General features: G+C 43.8%; 1 protein-coding gene and 1 long non-coding RNA gene across 6 annotated transcripts in view; both read left to right on the forward strand.

Moving 5' to 3' along the window:
* Positions 1-209: 209 nt before the first annotated feature.
* RYK (receptor like tyrosine kinase) overlaps positions 210-24,993 on the forward strand; it is a 174,566-nt gene continuing 149,782 nt past the window's right edge. For 3 of the 5 annotated variants that reach the window (XR_012160844.2, XM_073360374.2, XM_073360373.2), the window contains exon 1: positions 210-674. Coding sequence is in view for 4 of the 5 variants with exons in the window: in XM_073360374.2 (XP_073216475.1) it covers positions 410-674 (265 nt within the window). In the remaining variant the exon portion in view is untranslated. The remainder of the gene's footprint in view (positions 675-24,993) is intronic. The other 2 variants (XM_073360370.2, XM_073360372.2) reach the window with 1 other exon arrangement.
* LOC140917463 (uncharacterized) lies at positions 4,777-9,960 on the forward strand. The gene is made up of 2 exons (XR_012160845.2): positions 4,777-8,712; positions 9,374-9,960. It is a non-coding gene; the product is annotated as an uncharacterized LOC140917463 (long non-coding RNA).

Consider the following 24,993-nt stretch of genomic DNA (forward strand, 5'->3'; position numbering starts at 1 on the left):
GCACAATTCTGGTAACTGATGTAATATATTAATGGGTGAGGGGGGGTCATTTGAGGAGGGGCCAGGGGGCGGGGCCAAGAGGTGATAGAAGGGGCGGGGCCTGTGATAATAGAAGGGAGGGGCGTTTGGTGCTAGGACGGGGCGTGGCTAATGCGCATGTCCCGCTCCGTGTGACGCATGCGCGGGATTCGCGAAGGGGGTGGGCGGTGCGCGCGGAGCGAAGCGGAGGAGGTGGCGCGCGCTCGGCTGCGCGAGGTGGTGGGCGGCAAGGCACGTCGATCGGAGCCCGGCCCGGGGGGCGGGGCCTGCGGCGGGAGCGGAGCGAGCGGCCCGGCGGGAGAGCGAGCATGAGCGGCGGGGCGGGCTGCGGCGTGTGAGGGGCCGGGCGGGGTCCGCTCCCCGGGGAGCGATGGGGCCGGGCAGTCGGGGCAGGGGCCGCGGGGCAGAGGCTGCGGGGCGGCCCTGGAGCGGCGGGGGCCGTGCGCTGCCCGGCGGCCCCGCGGCTCGGCGGCGGGCCCCGCGTCGCCATCTCCTGTCGCCGCTGTTGGTGCTGCTCCTGGTGGCGGGGGCCGAGAGCCAGGCGAGCCCCAGCTCCGACCCGCTCGGCGTTGGCTCCCCCGCCGGCCCCGGCCTTAGCCTCTACATGAGCGAGGAGGAGGTGCGCAGGCTGATTGGTGAGTGCCCCGGGGGCGGCCGGGTCGGGAGGCCCCGGTCTCGGGGAGGGCGAGTGGGGGGTGGCCGGATGTCGAGGGGGAGGCAGGTGTCGAGGTCAGCGGTGGGGGCTCCCCCGGCCCCCGCCCTGTGTGTGGTTAGGTGCGTGCAGAGATAGGGTCTTGCTGGGGGGGGAGCGCTGTGTGTGTACGGGTGTGTAGCGAGGGCGGGGGGCTCCTGGGGGTCCTCTGTGTGGGGAGTCCGGCGAGAGGGGTTGCCGTAGGCTTAGCTACCTAGGGTCTGTTGAGAGGGGCACAGGGTCCGCTGTGGTGGTGGAAGGTTCCCAGCTTCAGCTGTGCGGGGTGTAATGTTGCTGGAGCAGCGTAAGCCCCAAAACAGGGAGTTGAGGCCTAAGGTTTAATTAGTGGGATGAGCGGCATTCAGAGGGCACTGAGGAGACCTGACAGTAATTGGGAAAGTGTGTGAAAGGAATCTCAACTTCCAGGTAGTTTCATAATCACTACACAAATAAGTAGGAGGATTTCTGCACCATGATACAACTTGCTCTGCTCTGATAAGGCCACAAATTATTTTACCACTTTTTTATGCTTGCAGTTCCTCTATGTGAGGTAGAGGTTTGGTTTTAGTAAGGGCTCCTCTTAAATTTTGGCATTTCAGACCTGGTTTGATTGATTTTATGGTTGGAGCCTAACAAAAGAAATGTATAAGCTTCTAAAATGGTTTGGGTTTTTTAGGAGGTGGCCTATCTGTGGCTTAGTGGAAAAAGAACACTTTACAGTGCAGGGTTTAAAATGGTGATTCTCAAACTTTTGTACTGGTGACCCCTTTCACATAGAAAGCCTCTGAGTGCGACCCTCCCCCCCCCCATGAATTTAAAACACTTTTTCATATATTTAACACCATTATAAATGCTGGAGGCAAAGTGGGGGTTGGGGTGGAGGGTGACAGCTCGTGACCTCCCACATAACCTCGTGACCCCTTGAGGGATTCCAATTCCCGGTTTTAGAACCCCTGCTTTAAAACATTATTTGCATAGAAGGTATAAAACAGAAATGATTCCAACTAATCGAGCACTGGGAGTACATAGTTAATTTTGGAGCTGGTGGGCCCTGAGGGTGAATAGCTATGTAAACATTTTTATCCCTGCGGCTTGCTCCGCCAGTTAGTTTTTTGTTGTCTTAACATTTTTACATTGGTTGTACTTATTACTGTATGGCTGCTTTATTAAATATACAGGATTAAAAGGGTCAGATGACTTGTATATTTTATTTGTCAGCCTCTTTGTACAATTTTTCTTGCTTATAAGCCTTACTAATCATGGACATGTGAGTCTAGCATAAGGGTGGGCAAACTACGGCCCAGGGGCTGCATCTGGCCCTCCAGACATTTTAATCCAGCCTTCGAGCTCCCGCCGGGTACCAGGATTGGGAATTTGCCCCGTTCTGTGCAGCTCCCAGAAGCAGCAGCATGTCCCCCCTCTGGCTCCTACATGTAACGGCAACCAGGGGTCTCCACATGCGGCTCCCGCAGCTCCCATTGGCCGGGAACAGTGGACAGGGCAGCGCACAGAGCTGCCTGGCTGCGCCTCCATTTAGGAGCCAGAGAGGGGACATGCCGCTGCTTCTGGGAGCTGCTTGAGGTGAGCGCCGCCTGGAGCCTGCACCCCTGACCCCCTCCCATCCCCCTGCCCTGGCCCTGATCCCCCTCCCGCCCTCTGTTCCAGCCCAGAGCAACCTCCTGCACCCCCAATGCCTCATCCCCAGTCCACCCCAGAGCCCACACCCCTAGCCAGAGCACTCGCCCCTCCCCTGCACCCAAGCCCAGAGCCCCCTCCCACACCCTGAACTCCTCTTTTCTGGCCCCACCCCAGAGCCCGCACCGCAACCCCCAATTCTGTGTGCTCTCATGACCCGCCATACAACTTCTATACCCAGATGTAGCCCTCAGGCCAAAAAGGTTGCCCACCCCGGTGTAGCATTTTAAATGTGTATTAGGGCTTGTCTACACTGGCAGTTTACAGTGCTGCAACTTTCTCGCTCAGGGGATGTGAACCCCCCCGTGCGCAGCAAGTTTCAGTGCTGTGAAGTACCAGTGTAGACCGTGCTCTGGCACTGGGAGCCATGCCCCTTGTGGTGGAGGTTTTTTTAGAGCGCTGGGAGAATGTTAAAGCGCTGCCAGTGTAGACTAGTCCTCAGAAACCTGCTCAAACTGTTATGGACTAAACACAATCACCCCCCCCCCCCCCAATGAAACTACATGTAGGTGTTGTCTGTAGATAAATCAGAACTGGAAGTGTATCTTTTATGAGTGATATATTGCCAGTATGGCTAAGTAATTTATTATTCAAGGCCAGGGATTCTTAAACTTCATTGCTCTGCAACCCTCTTCTGACAACAAAAATTACTACATAACCCCCAGGAGGGGGGACCACAGCCTGAGCCCACCTGAGTCACACTGCCCCGGGTGTGGGGGCCAAAGCCTGAGCCCCACCACGCTGGGCTTCAACTCCAAGCAGGGGGATTGTAACCTGAGCCCCTCGCCCAATGCTGAAGTTCTTGAGCTTTGTCCCAGAGTGGTGAGGCTCTGTCTTCAGCCCTGCGCCCCAGCAAGCCTAAGCCAGCCCTGATGACCCCATTAAAATGGGGTCGTGACCCATGTTGGGGGTCCCCACCCACAGTTTGAAAACCGCTGCTTAAGAATCATAGAATCATAGAATATCAGGGTTGGAAGGGACCCCAGAAGGTCATCTAGTCCAACCCCCTGCTCAAAGCAGGACCAATTCCCAGTTAAATCATCCCAGCCAGGGCTTTGTCAAGCCTGACCTTAAAAACCTCTAAGGAAGGAGATTCTACCACCTCCCTAGGTAACGCATTCCAGTGTTTCACCACCCTCTTAGTGAAAAAGTTTTTCCTAATATCCAATCTAAACCTCCCCCACTGCAACTTGAGACCATTACTCCTCGTTCTGTCATCTGCTACCATTGAGAACAGTCTAGAGCCATCCTCTTTGAAACCCCCTTTCAGGTAGTTGAAAGCAGCTATCAAATCCCCCCTCATTCTTCTCTTCTGCAGGCTAAACAATCCCAGCTCCCTCAGCCTCTCCTCATAACTCATGTGTTCCAGTCCCCTAATCATTTTTGTTGCCCTTCGCTGGACTCTCTCCAATTTCTCCACATCCTTCTTGAAGTGTGGGGCCCAAAACTGGACACAATACTCCAGATGAGGCCTCACCAATGTCGAATAGAGGGGAACGATCACGTCCCTCGATCTGCTCGCTATGCCCCTACTTATACATCCCAAAATGCCATTGGCCTTCTTGGCAACAAGGGCACACTGCTGACTCATATCCAGCTTCTCGTCCACTGTCACCCCTAGGTCCTTTTCTGCAGAACTGCTGCCTAGCCATTCGGTCCCTAGTCTGTAGCTGTGCATTGGGTTCTTCCGTCCTAAGTGCAGGACCCTGCACTTATCCTTATTGAACCTCATCAGATTCCTTTTGGCCCAATCTTCCAATTGGTCTAGGTCCTTCTGTATCCTATCCCTCCCCTCCAGCGTATCTACCACTCCTCCCAGTTTAGTATCATCCGCAAATTTGCTGAGAGTGCAATCCACACCATCCTCCAGATCATTTATGAAGATATTGAATAAAACCGGCCCCAGGACCGACCCTTGGGGCACTCCACTTGATACCGGCTGCCAACTAGACATGGAGCCATTGATCACTACCCGTTGAGCCCGACAATTTAGCCAGCTTTCTACCCACCTTATAGTGCATTCATCCAGCCCATACTTCCTTAACTTGCTGACAAGAATACTGTGGGAGACCGTGTCAAAAGCTTTGCTAAAGTCAAGAAACAATACATCCACTGCTTTCCCTTCATCCACAGAACCAGTAATCTCATCATAAAAGGCGATTAGATTAGTCAGGCATGACCTTCCCTTGGTGAATCCATGCTGGCTGTTCCTGATCACTTTCCTCTCATGCAAGTGCTTCAGGATTGATTCTTTGAGGACCTGCTCCATGATTTTTCCAGGGACTGAGGTGAGGCTGACTGGCCTGTAGTTCCCAGGATCTTCCTTCTTCCCTTTTTTAAAGATTGGCACTACATTAGCCTTTTTCCAGTCATCCGGGACTTCCCCGGTTCGCCACGAGTTTTCAAAGATAATGGCCAGTGGCTCTGCAATCACAGCCGCCAATTCCTTCAGCACTCTCGGATGCAACTCGTCCGGCCCCATGGACTTGTGCACGTCCAGCTTTTCTAAATAGTCCCTAACCGCCTCTATCTCCACAGAGGGCTGGCCATCTCTTCCGCATTTTGTGATGCCCAGCGCAGCAGTCTGGGAGCTGACCTTGTTAGTGAAAACAGAGGCAAAAAAAGCATTGAGTACATTAGCTTTTTCCACATCCTCTTCTTCCACATCCAAGACAGTATGTCTAGCTGTTTTGCTTCTGTAACTTATATGATGAATCCAAAAGATCTGAACAGCTTCAATAAACTTGGAGACATGCTGACATCCATGGTAAGAAAGTAACAGAACGCCACTAGCTGTGACCTTCAGCCCCCAACTAAAACCTCTCCAGTGCATCATCAAGGATCTACAACCTGTCTTGAAGTATGATCCCTCACTCTCACAGACCTTGGGAGACAGGCCAGTCCTTGCTCACAGACAGCCCACCAACCTGAAGCAAATACCAGCAACCACACAACCAAAACACTAACCCAGGAACCTATCCTTGCAACAAAGCCCATTGCCAACTCTGTCCACATATCTATTCAGGGGACACCATCATAGGACCTAATCACATCAGCTACAGCATCAGAGGCTCATTTGCGTGCACATCTACCAGTGTGAGATATTCCATCATGTGCCAGCAATGCCCCTCTGCCATGTACATTGGACAAACTGGACAGTCGCTACGTAAAAGAATAAATGGACACAGCTCAGACATCAACAATTATAACATTGAAAAACCAGTCAGAGAACACTTCGGTCTCCCTGGTCACTCGAGTACAGACCTAAAAGTAGCAATTCTTCAACTAAACAACTTCAAAAACAGACTCCAGAGAGAGACTGCTGAATTGGAATTAATTTGCAAACTGGACACCATTAAATTAGGCTTGAATAAAGACTGGGAGTGGATGGGTCATTATGCAAAGTAAAACTATTTCTCCGTGCTTATTTTTCCCCCTGCTGTTACTCACACCTTCTTGTCAACTGTTGGAAATGGGCCATCCTGATTATCACTACAAAAGGACAGGTTTTTTTTTCTCCTGCTGATAATAGCTCACCTTAACTGATTACTCTCGTTATAGTGGGTATGGCAACACCCATTTTTTCATGTTCTGTGTGTGTGTGTGTACACACACACAGATCTTCCTACTGTATTTTCCACTGCATGCATCCGATGAAGTGGGTTTTAGCCCACGAAAGCTTATGCTCAAATTTGTTAGTCTCTAAGGTGTCACAAATACTCCTCATTCATTTTGCTCTCTGATAGTTTCCTCTAGTTCCAGAAAGCTTATTTTATGTGTTTGGAGTTAGATATTGTGTAAACAGTTTGTCATTTTAAAGAAGGTTACTAAGTGATGTAGTTATTTCTCTTGATGTTGCTTACTTCCAGAATGAAATTATGGCATGTACAGCTGAGATTTTGGCTAATGTAAAGCACGTAGTATAGACATACCTAAACCTGGCACAATAAGACTTTATCTACACTAGCACTTTTGTTAACTTTTGTTGCTCGGGGGTGTGAAAAAACACCCCCCTGAATGACAGAAGGTTTAACGACAAAAAGCACCAGTGTGGACAGGGCTTTGTCAGCGAGAGCCATGCTTCCAGCGACGAAGCTACCACCCCTTGTTGGAAGAGGTTTTGTCTTGTTGCCAGGACAGAGTGGCTACTCTGCTTACCTTACAACAGTGCAGCTGCAGCAGCACACCTGTGTTGTTGTAAGGTGCACAGTGTAGACATAGCCTTAGTCATATCTTTCCTACAGAAGAATATTGGAAGGAACAGATGTATTTGTTTTTAAAATGTAAAGAATGTGAACAAAACTAGTGACTACTTAGATCTTCAGTTTTGCGGTGCCTGAATTGTCATATTAACCGACATTTATAGTTAAAATAAGATTTTTACATGACTGGTAGTGTGCATAAAGTATTTTAAAAAAAAAAAAGGCACTCCAGTTTCCTTACATTTCTTGAAATTTCTACATTTGGAAAAAATGACTGTCGATCGTTAGAACTGTAATTCAGTGTAGCTAGGGAAATTAACTCATTTGCTAGGGTAAGTAGATTTGCCATATATTGCTGAATCTGCCATTATAACCAAGGAATGCTGTCTTACTTTACCATTAGTTTCTAAAAACAATCGAGTAATAAGGCTATATTGTTATGAATAGATATGTTTCTCCTGTTAACTTGAAGGACTTTAGGGAAATGTTACTAGCCTCAGATATAATACATGGCTCTTACAAACTGAGTTTTATCAATTTCAGGGTTCTTTGCAGAGGAAGGCAAGTATCATTATCCCCAATTTAAGAAGCGGGAAAAGTGAGGCCTAGAAATGAAGTGACTTGCTCAGGGTCACTTGTGTCTATCTACATTCTCTGACTATATGCTAGGTGGGGGCTAGTAGCACCACCTCTTAAATTTGCTTGACCCATTCCATTGTAAAACCTGTTTTCAGTTGTTTATAACTTTGCCAAACTTTAACTGTTTATGCTGAAATTTTCCATGCGAGGTGTCTGCTTTAGGCTGAATTGTTTTAGAAAACTTCAGCTGAAGTGGTTTAGCCATTTCCGAGAATGAGACTAGGAAAAAATGTTGTTTGACTCTCTTAAAAAAAAATTTCTGATGACCTTTGACAAGCTTCAGAACCCTATGTGTTGGAGTGGGGACTTGAAATTGGGGGGTGGCCTTTGTATCATGATGTGGCAAAAAGCATCCCAATGAAAATCTCTTCAAAGTTTCTTAACTTGGCAAAATTTGGAGAATTCCCAGTTTCTACATGTTCAGTAGAGACTGAAGTAGCTAAATTCCCTGAAGATTCTGTCCACACTGGGCATGCTCCAGAGAAAGATTGGATGAAGGGAGAAATGAGATGGGCAAGGAGATGGGGTATTATAACCCCTCTTTTACACATGGGAAACTGAGACATAGCCTCGGTCTACACTAGGAGTTGAGGTCGAATTGGGAGCTTTAAATCGATTTAACCCTGCACCCGTCCACACGACGAAGCCTTTTTTTCGACTTAAAGGGCTCTTAAAATCGATTTCTTTACTCCACCCCCGACAAGGGGATTAGCGCCGAAATCGGCTTTGCCGGGTCGAATTTGGGGTAGTTTGGATGCAATTCAACGGTATTGGCCTCCAGGAGCTATCCCAGAATGCTCCATTGTGACCACTCTGGACAGCACTCTCAACTCAGGCCAGGAAGACAGGAAAAGGCCTGCGAACTTTTGAATCTCATTTTCTGTTTGGCCAGCGTGGTGAGCTACAGGTGACCATGCGGAGCTCATCAGCAGAGGTGACCATGATGGAGTCCCAGAATCGCAAAAGAGCTCCAGCATGGACCAAACGGGAGGTATGGGATCTGATGGCTGTATGGGGAGAGGAATCTGTGCTGTCAGAAGTCCGTTCCAGTTTTTGAAATGCCAAAACATTTGTCAAAATCTCCCAGGGCGTGAAGGACAGAGGCCCTAACAGGGACCCAAAGCAGTGTCGCGTGAAACTTAAGGAGCTGAGGCAAGCCTACCAGAGAGGCAGAGCCCCAAACATGCTGCTTCTATGATGAGCTGCATGCCATTTTAGGGGGTTCAGCCAGCACGACCCCAACCATGTGCATTGACTCCATCAATGGAGAGGGAGGCAACACGGAAGCAGGTTTTTGGGGATGAGGAAGATAGCTCACAGAAAGCAAGCGGAGAAACCGGTTTTCCTGACAGCCAGGAACTGTTTCTCACCCTGGACCTGTAGCCCGTACCCCTGAACCCACCCAAGGCTGCTTCCCAGACCCGCCAGGCAGAGAAGGGACCTCTGGTGAGTGTACCTTTTAAAATAGTGTACATGATTTGAAAGCAAGCATGTTTAATGATTAATTTGTCCTGGCATTTGCGGCCAGTAGAGCTACTGGAAAAATCTGTTAACGTATCTCGGGATGGAGTGTAAATCCTCCAGGCACATCTCCATAAAGCTCTCCTGGATGTAGTCCCAAAGCCTTTGCAAAAGGTTTCTGGGGAGGGCAGCCTTATTCCGTCCACCATGGTAGGACAGTTTATCATGCCAGGCCAGTAGCACATAGTCGGGAATCATTGCAGAAAAATGCTTTGCAGCGTATTTTTGCTGGCGTTCAAACAACATCCGTTCTTTATCTCTCTGTTTTCCTCAGGAGAGTGATATCATTCATGGTCACCTGGTTGAAATAGGGTGCTTTTCTTAAGGGGACATTCAGAGGTGCCCGTTCCTGCTGGGCTGTTTGCCTGTGGCTGAACAGAAAAGTTCCCAGCTGTTAGCCACGGAGAGGGGTTAGCCATGCGGTGGGGGGAAGCAAAATGCGACCTTGCAACGAAATCACATGTGCTATGTATGTAATGTTAACAGCAAGGTTTACCGTGAAAGAGTGTACCCATTGTTCTATAAAATGTCTTTTTAAATACCACTGTCCCTTTTTTTCCTCTCCTCCATCTGCATGTATTTCAAGGACCACAGGATCTTCTTCCCAGAGGCTAGTGAAGATCAGAAGGCTAAAAAAATGCACTTGCGATGAAATGTTCTCTGAGCTCATGCTGTCCTCCCACACTGACAGAGCACAGACAAATGCTTGGAGGCAGACAATGTCAGAGTGCAGGAAAGCACAAAGTGACTGGGAGGAGAGGTGGCGGGCTGAAGAGAGGGCTGAAGCTGATAGGTGGCGGCAGCCTATGAGAGGAGGCAGGATTCAATGCTGAGGCTGCTGGAGGATCAAACTATAATGCTCCAGTGTATGGATGAGCTGCAGGAAAGGCAGCTGGAGCACAGACAGCTGCTACAGCCCCTGTGTAACCAACTGCCCTCCTCCCCAAGTTCCATAACCTCCTCACCCAGATGCCCAAGAATGCGGTGCGGGGGCTTCCGACAACCCAGCCACTCCACCCCAGAGGATTGCTCAAGCAACAGAAGGCTGGCATTCAATAAGTGTTAAAGTGCAGTGTGGCCTTGTCCTTCCCTCTTCCACCACCCCTCCTGGGCTACCTTGGCAGTTATTCCCCTATTTGTGTGATGAATTAATAAAGAATGCATGAATGTGAAGCAACGATGACTTAATTGCCTCTGCAAGCGGTGATTGAATGGGGGAGGGGAGTGTGGTTAGCTTACAGGGAAGTAGAGTGAACCAAAGGGCGGGGGGGGGGGGTTCATTAAGGAGAAACAAACAGAACTTCCACACTGTAGCCTGGCCAGGCATGAAACTGGTTTTCAAACTTCTCTGATGCGCACCGCACCCTCCTGTGCTCTTCTAACCGCCCTGGTGTCTAGCTGCGCATAACCAGCAGCCAGGCGATTTGCCTCAACCTCCCATTCCACTATAAACGTCTCCCCCCTTACTCTCTCAGATATTGTGGAGCACATAGCAAGCAGTAATAACAATGGGAATATTGGTTTCGCTGAGGTCTAAGTGAGTCAGTAAACTGCGCCAGCATGCTTTTAAAAATACCCCTTGCGCTTTATGTACTTGCCGGCTTGGGGCTCCGGTGCCAAGATAGGGATATGGGTTCCGTCTGTGGCCCCACCACAGTCAGGGAATCCCATTGCAGCAAAGCCATCCACTATGACCTGCACATTTCCCAAGGTTACTACCCTTGATATCAGTAGATCTTTGACTGCGTTGGCTACTTGCATCACAGCAACCCCCACAGTAGATTTGCCCATTCCAAATTGATTCCTGACTGACCCGTAGCTGTCTGGCGTCGCAAGCTTCCACAGGGCTATTGCCACTTGCTTCTCAACTGTGAGGGCTGGTCTCATCTTGGTGTTCTGGCACTTCAGGGCAGGGGAAAGTAAGTCATAAAGTTCCATGGAAGTGCCCTTACGTATGCATAAGTATCGCAGCCACTGGGAATTGTCCCAGACCCGCAATACTATGTGGTCCCACCAGTCTGTGTTTGTTTTCCAGGCCCAGAATCGGCGTTCCACGGCATGAGCCTGCCCTATTAGCACCATGATGCTCACATTGCCAGGGCCCGTGTTTTGAGAGAAGTCTGTATCCATGTCCTCATCACTCTTGTCACTGCGCTTTGGCAGGTTCTGGTGCTGCATATACTGCTGGATAATGCGTGTGGTGTTTAATGTGCTCTTAATTGCCAAAGTGATCTGAGCGGGCTCCATGCTTGCCGTGGTATGGCGTCTGAACAGAAGAAAGGTGCGGAACGATTGTCTGCCGTTGCTCTGACAGAAGGATGGGTGACTGATGACATGGCTTACAGGATTGGTTTACAGGGAACTAAAATCAATAAAGGGGGTAGCTTTACATCAAGGAGAAACAAAAACAACTGTCACACAGAATGGCCTCCTCAAGGATTGAACTCAAAACCCTGGGTTTAGCAGGCCAATACTCAACCCACTGAGCTATCCGTCCCCCTGGTATTCCAGGCAGGACTGAATCTCCATTAAACTTTTCAAGGTGCCTATGACAGACCTCACCGAAACAATTGTCGGCTGTTGATTTCACGGAGGGGGGAGCAAATGAATACAAAACAAATCTGGTCTATTCTTGTTTTGATCCACTCCATCTATCTTTTACACCTTTGGCTGGCAGCAGACTGTGCAATAGGACTACTAGCCATCCTCCTCTCCTGGCTGCTCGCCAGAAGACGGTGCAATACGACTGCTGCCAGGACTAAAGAGAATGACCTGGTTGCGTCACTCCTATTTTAGTCCCTGCGTCCATGTCTGCCCAGGCACTCCTGACCCACCTTACGGAGGCGGCCAAGAGCACCTCGGTCATGATGACGATGGTTATGAGGCCTATTGCACGGTCTGCTGCCACAAGGCAATGAGCTGCTGCTGTGTAGCAATGCAGTGCTGTGTCTGCCAGCACCCAGGAGACGTACAGTCACAGTGAGCTGAGCGGGCTCCATGCTTGTTGTGGTATGGCGGCTGCACAGGTAACTCAGGAAAAAAAGCGCGAAACAGTTGTCTGCTGTTGCTTTCACGGAGGGAGGGAGGGCCTGACAACATGTACCCAGAACCACCTGCGACAATGTTTTTTCCCCATTAGGCATTGGGATCTCAACCCAGAATTCCAATGGGTGGTGGAGACTGCGGAAACTGTGGGATAGCTACCCACAGTGCAACACTCCGGAAGTCGACGCTAGCCTCGGTACCGTGGAAGCACTCCGCCGAGTTAATTCACTTAATGCACTTGGAGCATTTTGTGTGGGGACACACACAATTGACTATATAAAAACAATTTCTAAATTCTAGAACTTCTATAAATTCTACCTAATTTCGTGGTGTAGACATACCCATAGAGTGATTAAGGCAAAAAAGAAGCCACTGATTTGGAGTACCGGAACTGAGATGCCTTGGACCTGATTTTCCAGAGTACTTAGCATTATATAACACTATATGTTCAAAGCACAGCTCCCAGTGACTTCAGTTGCAGATGTGAGTGTTTGGCATTTCTGCAAATCAGATGCAAGGTCTAAAATCAAGTACCCAAAAAAATGAGGAACACACAATTAAAGTGTGTTGAAAAGTTTGACCACCTATGAAAAATTTGGTTCAAGTGATTTGCCCAGCATATAGGAACCTTGTGGCAGAGGCAGGGATAGAATCCAAATTCCCAGGGCAGCATTTAATTGCATTAACCACCAGACCATCCTTTCTCCTCATGCGATCCCTTGCCTCATTTGCTCCACGCTCTCCAGTTTCTGTAACAAATTAAATGGTCCTGCAGACAATACACCCCTACAATACAGTGAATTCAGTGAACCCTGATTCATCCCCAGAGCACAGGGTGCATTGGTTTAAATAATCAGTTTTAACTAAAAACTACACATGCAAAACCAAAATATTTTCTGAAAGAAAATGTGGTTCTCATTGGTTGGTAACCATTAGAACTTGTTGATTTGAGACTAAATATAGCATTTACACTAAACTGGTGCTGATTTTTGCTAATCAAGAGGCTACACTGTGTATGTATGTGTTTATATATACATACACATGTATTTGAGCAATTGTAAATATTAAACTTATTCAGGTTATTAATTTTTACATTTTTATTATGTTAGAAATGATGAATGATGCATGTGTTATTTACTAGATTAGTTTTTGTACTTGATGTTTGTGTCAATTGAATTCCATCCTGGAATAAAGCTTAATTGCATAAAAACATCATTTTAAAATTATCTCCGTTAAATAAAGTTCCCTTAAATGTGATGGATACATACAAAAGTTTATCAACATTTTATCAAAACATGTTTTGTATTTAAAACAGATTTATTTAACACAGATGTGGTAAGTGAGGTAATATATTTTATTGGAAATGTTATCTGTAGTTAGTGAATTGAAATGGTAGTTTCTGGTAACCTTGTCGTTTAAGATTTTAGAACTAGTGGATCTCATCGTCTAGTTCTTATTCATGGAATGAAAGAATAAAACTTTCTTGCTGTTTCAGCTCCGAATTGGTTTCTTAACTTTGAACTAGTTGAATAAAGCGAAATGAAGAAAATATTCTCTTTACCTACAGAAGAGGCTGCTGCTGTCAAGAGCTAGTTAGCACTTCAACAAAGGGCAGGTCTACACTTAAAATGCTCCATTGACACAGCTGCACCACTGTAGTGCTTTAATGTAGACACTCTGTGCCGTTAATTCACCTCCCCAAGAGATGGTAGTTGTGTCTACGGGAGAAGCACTGTCTACATGGGGGTTAGGTTCGTATAACTATGTTGATTAGGTGTGTAGATTTTTCATACCCCTGAACGACACCCAAAGTCTGGTTCTAGGTGCGTAGCCAGTCCTTTCCAAAAGTCCAGTAGTTTGGCTTTCTTTAGAACTTGACAGCAAGCATGTACTGCTTAATATTTTTAAAGGTTCTTTTAAAATGACTTTAATAGTTGTCAAGTTTCAGAGTAGCAGCGGTGTTAGTTTGTATCCGCAAAAAGAAAAGGAGTACTTGTGGCACCTTAGAGACTATCAAATTTATTTGAGCATAAGCTTTCTTTTTAATAGTTGTCGTAAGTGTAGGCCTTAACATAGGTTGTCACAATTTCAAATTTAAGTTTAAATAGTTTTTAAAATAAATCTATTTAATTTAAATAGAAAATGGACTTTTTAGTTAAAGCATTTTTTAATTAAAAAAAAAAATCATGTTTTTATGCACTCTGCCAAAACAGTCTTATCTTGTGCAGTGAATGAGGTTGGGGACCTGTTGAAAAATGTTTGATCATAGAATTAAAGACAATGTCATAATGCATATACTCAAGGGGGCAGAATTAAGGTTGCACAAACAGTCTTAAGTCGGCATTTCTTAACTTTTGAGTGCTTGTCTTTGCAGCTTTAATAATTATTTAATTTAATTTGAATGTAACACTTATCTTGAGATTCTGGTCTCCTGTTTTTTATGTTTGCACATTTGCTTAATTACGAAATTGGTGTTCTTAATAACTGTAATTTTGTTTAAAGAACAAGGAGTACTTGTGGCACCCTAGAGACTGACAAATTTATTTGAGCATAAGCTTTCGTGGGCTAAAACCCACTTCATCGGATGCATGCAGTGCCGATGAAGTGGGTTTTAGCCCATGAAAGCTTATGCTCAGATAAATTTGTTAGTCTCTAAGGTGCCACAAGTACTTCTCGTTCTTTTTGCTGGTATAGACTAACACGGCCACAACTCTGAAACCTGTAATTTTGTTTGTCATTTAAAATTTTTACGTATTTCTCTAAAACCAGTAAGCAGCTTACTGAAAAATAGATTTGTTGAGAGATTTGGAAATATTTGATTCCAGTTTAGAATGTTTTAAAATAGCCTTTTTTTGTGTTACCTCTTTACGTCTCTCTCTTGCTCTCCACCTGTTTTGATTCTTTTAGTTAACCTTATGCTTTTTGGCATACAGTATTTCTGTTAGTCATGTGAAATTAGATGGTGGCTTGTTGGAGTATTTTTTTGAAAGGTCTGTCCTGTGATAGAAATTCTTTTAGAGCAGAAGTATGACCACTTCTGTCCTAAATTCAAGACGTATTCTTGTTAAAATGCAGTGATTAGACTTAGAAGTTACCATTAAAGGTCATAACTTTTACCTGATACATTTAATATGTAGTGCTTTCTTTACTACATTTAATTCAACCTCTGAGCTTCATGTTGCTGTCCTTTTGTTAGGAAAACTTCAGCAGTAAGTATGGGCCTATTCATATGAAGTGAGACTGCATACCAGTTTAATTTTGTGACTTTCTAGTTGAGACTGAGGCCAGGTCTGCACTGCAGACCTATATTGCTATAACTGTGTCACTCAGGGGTGTGGATTTTAGACCACCATGTAGACAGCGCTGTGTCAACAGTAGGGTGGATTAAAAATCAATGATTTTTTAAAAAACAAAAAATAGGATTTTTTTATTTAAATAGGTTTTTCCTCAAAAGCATTTTATAAAAAAAAATCCGATCTAAAGATAGTTTTAATTAAGGTACATTATAGCTCAAAGATATCTCACCATGGAATAGGGATTATAAATTCTAATTCTATAGTATGAGACAATATATTCATGTAATGTTTAAGAAAAGTTTTGTAAATGAGTTCCAATAGTTCAAGGATTAGGGACCCAATTTTGTGGGATTCCAAGGGCTTCTGTGTAAATTATTTAGGTTAATCTTTCTGTCCACCCAATGGGACTCAGTGCTCAGTCTAGAAGATACCATCAGAGATGCATAGTTTTGCAGTTCTCAAATTGTGGATTCGTGTTTCCAGAGATAACATGCTTCTTAACAGCAAAAATGTTTTAAAATAAATAATAGAGGTGAGACATAAGACCTCTACTCCATTGTCCCTCTGCAAATTTGTGTACACAGAGTCAATCCCTTACCTCTCTCTAAAAGTACAAAGTTTCAAAAAGTTCAGTGAATAGAAGACTGTTGGGGGAGAATAGATCTGGACAAGAAGTCTGGAGATAAATGTGAGAAGGGAGGGATAAGCAGTAGAAATAAAAGTGAAACTGTTTGACCAACATATTCCAGAAGTCTTGAGGTCTTGAAGTATAGCCTTCATTGATTTGAGATCTACCATATCATTCTCTCACTAGAAGGGAAAACCTATAATGGCAGCAGGCTGTAAGAGAGACCCACAGGTAGAGGAACTTCATTTAAAATATTCCCAAACTGGGTAAGACAGGCATGCATGCAAAATGCAAACACTGCAGCAAAGAAATGCAAGGCCTGGTTGCCCGAATTAAACCACATGATGAGAAGTGTTCCTTCTCAGTAGGAAGCTGTGTTGAAGATGATGAAAGGAACATGTCTGAACATGCAAGATCTTCAGGTTCGTCAACTTCTTTATTTCATACTTCTTTCTTAAGGACTGCCTCTCTTCCTTCTGGACTATTCTTGAATTCTCATGTTTGATCAAAAAATATAGTTGTTACTCTATGGTTCTATCGTTTTAGGTGCGGTTGTGATGAAAAAAAATAAATAGCTGAAATAGGCAGATCTTCCTTTTACAATTTCACCTTTAAAGTAGTACTGAGTGTCAGGGAATGCAGTGAGTAATACGAAATGAGCAGAATAGTGATAATAATTAAATGACTGCGTTGACTTATTTTGTTCAGGAGAATCCATCCTCAACATACAGGATTCTGAAGACTATCCACCTTCAAGATCACCATCATTTTCTATAGTTTCAGAGTTACCTCCCAATGATAGTGTTTCAGTCACATTATGTATGTCATATAGCCACAGTATATCACCTGTAGCAAAAAGAAAAAAAAAATCTCCATCATCCAGAAACAACCATCGATAAGTTTGCGATAAGAACCAGCAGATTACAAAAAGAGGTAACTGATGAAAAAATTGCCCAGTTTGTTTATGCAACAAACTCTCCTTTCCATATGATTGAGAACCCACACTTCATTAACATGGTTCAGTCATTGAGACCAGGATACAGTCCACCCAACAGAGCAGATGTTGCAGGCAAATTGCTGGCTAAATTATATGAAAGAGAAATTGAGCAGTATGCAAAAGCTCTAGAGGGTGAAAATGTTAACCTGAGTCTTGATGGGTGGAGCAATGTCCACAATGATCCTGTTGTATATGCTTCTGTGACAACTAAAGAAGGGAATGTCTTCCTTACAGAAACAATTGATACATCAGGAAATGCATACACAGCAGAATACTTACAAGAGGTAGCAGTAAAAGATATAACAAACTGTGTGTGGGGGGGAAATTCAAATGTCTAGTGTGCAGCTTGGTCACAGACAATGCTGCAAATGTATCCAAGATGAGAAGAAAGTATTTAGCAGAGGGTGAAGAGAGTCCCAAGCTAATAACATGGTTGCAGTGCTCATTTGTTGCACCTCCTAGCCAAAGACTTCAGTGTTCCAGAAATAAAGGCTAATGTTGAAATTGCAAAGTACTTCCGTAACAACCACTTTGTAGCAGCTGTTCTGAAAAAAGTGTGAGGAACCAAGCTAACTCTCCCACAAGATGTGCGATGGAACTCAGTAGTGGACTGTTTTGAGCACTATATCAAGAACTGGCCTAATCTGATAACCGTTTATGCACAAAATTGTGAAAAAATAGATGGCACTGTCACAAAGTTCTCAACATTGGGCTTAAGAGAAATGTTGGACACATGCTGAGGACCCTGAAGCCTATTTCTGTAGCCTTGAACAAAATGCAGGGAAATCACTGTTTTATTGCTGACGCTGTGTTTGGAAGGAACTGAGTGAGATCTTAAAAAGAGAAATATGCAATGGCAAAGTTTAATGCTTGTGATTTAAAAAATGAATGGGACAAGCACTGTCTTCAGCTCATTTTCGTGCAAGTATTCTCAATACTCAGTACCAGGGTCAAACCTTAACTGCTAAAGAAGAGGAGTTGGTTATGACATGGACATCCAGCAATCATCCCTCCATAATGACAACTATAATAAACTTCAGAGCTAAGGGTGAACCATTCAAGAAATATGGTTTGCTGCTGATGATTTAAAGAAAGTCATAAACAGTGAACTGGTGGAAGTCACTTAAGCACTTGGATTCAGAGACTGTTGAAGTGATAATCTCACTTTTCACAGCAGTAGCTTCTTCTGCCTGTGTAGAAATATTTTCTTCCTTTGGAGTAATTCATTCCAAACTGAGAGAGAGTTTGGGACTTGAAAAGGCGGGAAAGCTTGTATTTTTTTTTTTCTTTTTCAGATTATGAACAAACAGGAAAATGAAGGTGAAAACGACTGAGTTAGCTACAGAAGCCAATATTTTACGTTTCTCATGTTGACCTGGTTGACATAGTGGATTTAATTTAAAAAAAAATTTAATTCAATGATTTTATTTAAAAACAATTTTAACAAAAACAAACCTGATTTTAAAAAAAATGAATGTTTAACTAAATTAAAAAATTCATATGCTTGTTTTGTTAAAATAGTATGTGTTTGCTTTTGAAGAAAAAAATCCAGAATACATCATGTCCTTGTTTTAGTTAAATAAAACCATTTAAATGTCTGTCTGGTGATGTTCTCCTTATACAGCATACAAGAAAATCCTCCAAATATTAATGATTAACCTGTTGAACTGGAGATAGTTCATCTCCTAGTGACTTCATAAATATCTGCTTCAGTTATCTTTGGTAAATGAAATAACCAAACAATCCATTCATTTTCTGATATAGCTGTAAAACTAATCTGAAAAGTTTTCAGAATAAATCATTTAAAAATGTATAGTGTGTACCTTCTAAAAATGAAACCTACATCTATCTGAGTTGTGAAGAATAACTATTAAGGTTATAACAACCAACAAGAATGCACTTTTATGTAGAAATCCATGATTAAATCGAGTCTTCCTGACTAGTGATTTAAATCAAATCCACCCTGATTAAGACTGGATGTTCAGTTTCTACCAGAACAAACTGTAATGACCATGGATTTGACCTTCTTGGGATAGAAAGCCCGTGCAGAAGGCACTTCATGTAAGTACATTAGGATCAACTGTATACATCTTCTGGAGAAAAAGGTGTTTGAGGTATACCAAGTACCTTCAGGAACCTTGGATCTCTGTGTGTTCTTAAGCATTGTGTTCACAACATGTTCATGTCCATGGACAGTATTAATCATGCATTTTCTAATTTATGATAGCAAAATCAAGCATTCAAAACATAACATTTTTTGAGTGCAATATATGTGTATGTTCTTTTGTTATGATCCACATACTTTGCAGAGGTGGAAAGATGTTGGCATGGGTTATTTTAAAGGAAGAGGTGCTAGGTAAGTATTACCTGGTGATACAAGGAGGCTAATCCTCAAAATATCTTAATCTTAACAATTTCTATCCTATGCTGAAAGTTTGAAACTCAAGAGTGAGAATTTTTTGGTGGTGACCTTAAATAAAATATTACAGTATAATGTACTTAATTGGATATGCTAATTAGAGTAATTGTCTTGTTGGGACATGGCCCAGGAATCTGATTAGCCTAATGATGCTAAATAATGACTGTTTAATAAACAGTTTAATAGTATTGTGGGCTAATTATATTTGTGTAAATTTGCTTTTAAAATTTAAAAGACTTCAGAATAGGTCATGTGAAGACACAAATCCATGTTTTCACAGTCTTGCAACAGGTTGCAACAAGTTACTTGAATCATACAGTTAAGCAATCTGTTTTCTTTTTAGAATCTTTTTCACTGAGCTTGGGTGTTCTGATTTACTACTACTGTAGCTAGCATCAAAATTATGTAGAAGTTTGCAGGAATAATTTTACATTGTGATAAAACTTGATTTGGTGTTTTTCCTTTTTCCAGAGCTACTTTAAAACATTCTATGCCTTATATTACACTTATAAAGTTTGAATAGTGTGTGGATACACAGTTTTCCTAGGAAATATCTACAGCTGTGTAACCAATTACCACTGTTATGTCTATAAGATTTATAGACCAACAGAATTCATATACTCTTGAAAGCATTGAAGTTTAAATAGTTTGTGGAACAGCATGTGAAATGTAGATTGTTTCCACTGGCAACAACTTGAAGTATGATTTATTTGAAAGACTCTCTTTGGCTAATATGACTTCAGCCAGAAGGGCTGATGAGATGGGGGAATTGGAACATTCCTTTATCATCAGGTCTTTCTGGATCAGGCATTTTCTATTAGCTCTTTGATATTTCTAAAGTGAATGGCCAGTCTCTGCTGCCTGGTTTGTGCCCTAATCCAACTTGTGTGGTATTGAAATCTGAAATTGCTAGACATTCACTCTAGGCTTTTTTTAGTGTATTTTCCTAGTGAAAGCTACCTGATCTGAAGATTGACAGCCCTGGAGTCAATCACTATGGGCAGCAGCAGGTTAGGTTGCCTTGCAAATACGCTTTAACGTTAATATTGAAGGATCCATTTTAGGTGAGATGCAGTCTTTGCAGAGGTGAAAAACTGCATAGTGACAATGCCATTTGCGGTTCTTCTAATGTGGATATACCTGGGGCTTGAAAAACCTGAGATCTATATGATTGAGGACTAAGCCAGCTAGCTGAATAAAAACAAAAACCTGCGCCCCTCAACTCCCTGCAGAAGAATGTATTGTCTCACATCTGGTTTTGCTTGGCAGTATCCCCTTTACTGCCATGGATCAAGTTTGTCATGAGCCAGCTACCAAGGAGCTTAGTGTCTTACCCCTGAGGTGGATAATTTTGATGTTGCAGTGCAACATAGTGACCATGAACGTCATGGTGGCAGAGACTGTCCCTCAAGTACCTTGGAAGAATTTGAATATCAATATTGGAACTTTAAGTCTTGATTTTGTATTCAGTTGTAATGAATGGAGTATCAGGGTGATGTGCTCACAGTGGCCTGTGTTGCTAAGAAAGTGGATTATTGTATTTTTAATCAACTAGTGCCACCTTGTGTTTGGTGATTTCATCATTAGTCACTATGAACTACAATAATAAAACCAGCAGGTTAGGCACATGTAAATATGCATGCAAGCGCTGTTTCTCGTTGATTCTTGGCTTTGAAGTAGTGGGTGAGGTGATGGAAACCTCCAAATACTGTATCCCTTTCCAGCCTCAGATTCTCTGTCCTGTTCTTTTGTGAATAACTCCAGTGCCTGTCTTTGCTGTTGGCCATAGATTTCCCAAACAGTAACAGTCTAAAACTGACTTGATCCTTTACAATTTCTCTGCTGCTTATGCAGTACTGAACAGTAATAGCAAAACTAACCAGAGTATTAATTCCCCTTTGTTGTTTGGAACAGTTGAGAGCAGCAGCAGAGACACTGGGTTTGATGTGTGTAGGCTCAGAAAGATGACACTGACAGGTTCACTGCTGCCCTTGGAATTCTGAAGAGCAGTAGTGAAATTTGCCAGAATGTTGGTAACTAAAAGCAATTACAGTAGAACCTCAGAGTTATGAGCACCAGAGTTACACACTGACCAGTCAGCCACAAACCTCATTTGGAACCGGAAGTACACAATTCAGGCAACAGGAGACACCAAAAAAAAAAAAAAGGGAAATAAGTACAGTACTGAGCTAAATGTAAATGAATACAAAAATAAAAGGAAAGCAGCATTTTTTTTCTGCATAGTAGTTTCAAAGCTGTATTAAGTCAATGTTTAGTTGTAAACTTTTTAAAGGACAGCCATAACATTTCAGAGGTGTTGGTACAGTAGAACCTCAGAGTTCCGATCTGACATTTGTTTTGTGGCTTATATCAAATAGGTTGGTGGTATCTTAAAATATGTCTACACTGCAGTTAAAAACCCTTGGCTGGCCTGTGCTTGCTGACTGGGGCTTGGACTTGGGGCTATTTAATTGTGGTGTATACATTTGGGCTTGGGCTGGAGCCTGAGCCCTGGGACCCTCTGCTTTTGTGAGGTCTCAGGCTCCAGCCCGAGCCCAAATGTCTACACCACAATTAAACAGCCCCTTAGCTGGAGTCATCTGGCACAGGCCAGCTGCAGGTGTCTGATTGCACTGTAGACATACCCATAGTATGGTTCCTAATGAAAAGGAACCACAGAGCTTGAAAAATCTCCTTCCCAGTGTAAGTAAGAAGCTTGCCCAAGCAAGTAAACAGACCTGTGTCAGTTCTGCAGATTTTAATTTATAATTTTAAACGTTATTAGTACTTATGGTTATAAAGAATCTTCCAAAACCAGCTACGGAGGTGTGAAAGGTATCCTGTTTTATCACATTAACAATTCTGTGAGTTGAAAGTGAAATTTTTAAGAACCTAAGCCATAGGTGCCGACTCTGTGGCACCTATGGAAAAAAATTATCAGGTGGTTAATACTCACTGGCAGCCAGCTCCCTCCTCTCCCCAGAGCCTCCTGTCCACCGGGGGCCCTGCCAATCAACTCACCCTCCCTCCCAGTGCCTCCTGCCCACCACAATCAGCTGTTTCATGGCATGCAGGAGGTTCTGGGAGGAAGGGGAGGAGTTGATTGGCGGGGCTCCCGGTGGACTATTATGACAGTGAGGTGATTGTGCTGATGTTTAAGATGTGCAATAAGACACTTGTACTGACACACCAACATTGGACGAAGTGAAGCGAACCATTTGCAAATTGAAAAACGGATGTGCAGCCGGCACTCATGACATACCCCTGGAGCTGCTGAAATGCACTATTGAGTAGTGAAATCACTTTTGGGCATTTTTTTGCCTGGTGTGGAGAACTGGAACCTTGCAAACCAAGAGTGGTATTTTGATCTCACTTTGTAAGGGTAAGGGACCCCGCAGCAAATGTAAGAGCTACAGGTCAATCATCTTGTTGTTTCTGCCAGGGAAGGTGTTTGTGTATGTCCTGTTGGTGCATTTGGAGCCCCTGCTACAGCAGAAGCATCGCCCACCAACAGTCAGACTTTACAAGGAACAGGTCCTGATTAGATGCCATTTTGGAACTCCACTTGTTGATGGAGATACACAGCAAGTTCAAGAAGCCCCTGTATATAAAGTATGTCTATCTTAAGGCTGCGTTTGATTCAGTTGACCAAGTCACGCTATGGAAGGCCTTAAAGGGCGCATGTCCCAACCACTCTGTTGGACTCTATTAGTGAGCTGTATTATGGAACCACTGCCCTTGTACATCTTAAGAATCGGATGTCAGCACCTTTTAAATCCATATCTGGTGTCAGGTAGGACTGTGTCTTGGCCTCTGCGCTCTTTTTTTGGGCAATGGATTTCATAAAGCAGCATTCCCTCAGGTCCGTAGGCATTAAAGTCGGTGGTCTCTCTCTCAGATCTTGACTATGCTGATGACATTGTTCTTCTAGTACAGAGCCATAACAGGTTTTGCGAGGCAATCCACCAAATGGAGAGGAGGAGTCAGTCAAGGTTGGTCTCCATGTTCTGTGATCAAAGACAAAGCTGCAAAACCTAGAATCCGGTCCACCTGTGACTCCAATCTCTTTGAATAATGAAATTGTCTAAGCGGTCTCCAGCTTTTGCTATTTGGGTTCTGTACTCACCAGTTTCTCCAATTCTCATATGGGGGTTCTTCTCCGGATTGGCATCAAAGAGTCTGCCATGGGTTGTTTACAGTGAATATGGAGTCAGCATCATCTTGGCATGACAACTAAGTTCTGGATCTGTTCAAGCTGTATTCTCTCTGTACTGCTGTACAATTGTGAAAGATGGACACAACGCCACTTAGACTGGGCAAAGCTGGAGGCTTTCCAAACAAAATGCCAACTTTATATATTGAGCATAAAGTGAAAAGACGTTGTTTGTAACGCAGATGTTTATGATTGCTCTAGTCTAAAGACTACTGGGGCCACTGCCTGCAGACGGTGTCTTACACTTTTCAGACATGTTGCTAGAATGCCGCAAGACGTTCTGGTGAACGCCATTCTCTGGGTGGCTTGTAACATCCGGGATAAAATTCCACCAACTGAGGGGGTGGAGGCGGCCCACAGGCAGATTCCCATACATGAGTGCATCTAGTCCTTTCCAATGTTGAACTTTTGGCATGCCAAGCCCTTGCAGCCGCACAGGAGCGGACCAGATGCCGAACAATCATTATGACTGACCTTTCGGCTAAATGTTGAAGAAGGTGTATCTGTTTCTTGGTCCTGAGGCAGGAAAGAAAGGGGCCAGGAAGATAGGATGCATCCTATCTTCATTTTTCAGTACCTTTCCGGAATCATGACACTTGTAGAGTAAAGCAGCAGAGTAGCCCGAGGCATTGTTAGCCCTGCTCTTTTTTGTGAAATCCTATTAAATTTATATTTTAGTCTTAAATAAAATCTTTTAATTTGAAAATTGTTCTCAGGAGCAGAGTTGACTTTCATCTTACAGTGAGATGAAAAGATTCCTTACGTTTTCTAAATGGGAATTATCTTCTAACCATCTCGTCAGCCAGCCATGCACCCTCCTAACTTGAAAGATCTTCACTCACCCTGTAGACTCAGGGAAGGAGAATTAGCAAGTAGGCTGGGGAAGCGGCCGTTCACTCCCATTTATTTCAGAGCCAAGAAAAAGGGGAAGAAATTGGAAACTGGGGAATGACTAGTCTTCATTTCTGTGAGGGTCGGGAGGCCTTTTGGATCCCTGCAGCTCTGCTCTGTGACTGCAGCAAACACTTGCCAGTGTGGAAAATCCCATTTCCAGTGGTGAGTGGAACTTTCGAGCTCTGTCTAGTAGACACTGTTGATGAAGGGGAGAAGTCTATTAGTGAGAAGTCATGACCAGCTCCCTGCTGAGAATCCCCTTCTCAGGCTGCTGGGAAGCTGGGTTTCCTACCAGAGCATATTATTTGATCTTTGAGGTTGTGTTCCATAGGAAACGAAAATTTATCCAACATTTAATCCAGAAGCTAAAAGCATAAATCCATCAATTTGCACATTTGGATTCCTTTGTCCTGATGTTGATGTACAGCAGATCTTCTACACAGACTCTCAGTATTACTTATATAGGACGAAACACTTAGGCTTTTAACACCAAACTTATTATGAATCTATTCACCACTTGCATTAGGGTACATTCCACCAAATCTGTGGCAGCATCCTTGCATGTTTTAATAACTCTATCTTGGTGATATATAAAGCGGTACCTGGCACGCTGTTCTCATTCTTATCTGATGCTGTTTCCTTATCTGACTGGGAGAATTGTGTTACTATTTGGCTGAGATTTTTCAGATCCATCCCTCTCTTTGGCAAGGTTAG

This window comes from Lepidochelys kempii, chromosome 9 (genome assembly GCF_965140285.1).
Source record: "Lepidochelys kempii isolate rLepKem1 chromosome 9, rLepKem1.hap1, whole genome shotgun sequence".
NCBI classification, from domain to species: Eukaryota; Metazoa; Chordata; order Testudines; family Cheloniidae; genus Lepidochelys; species Lepidochelys kempii.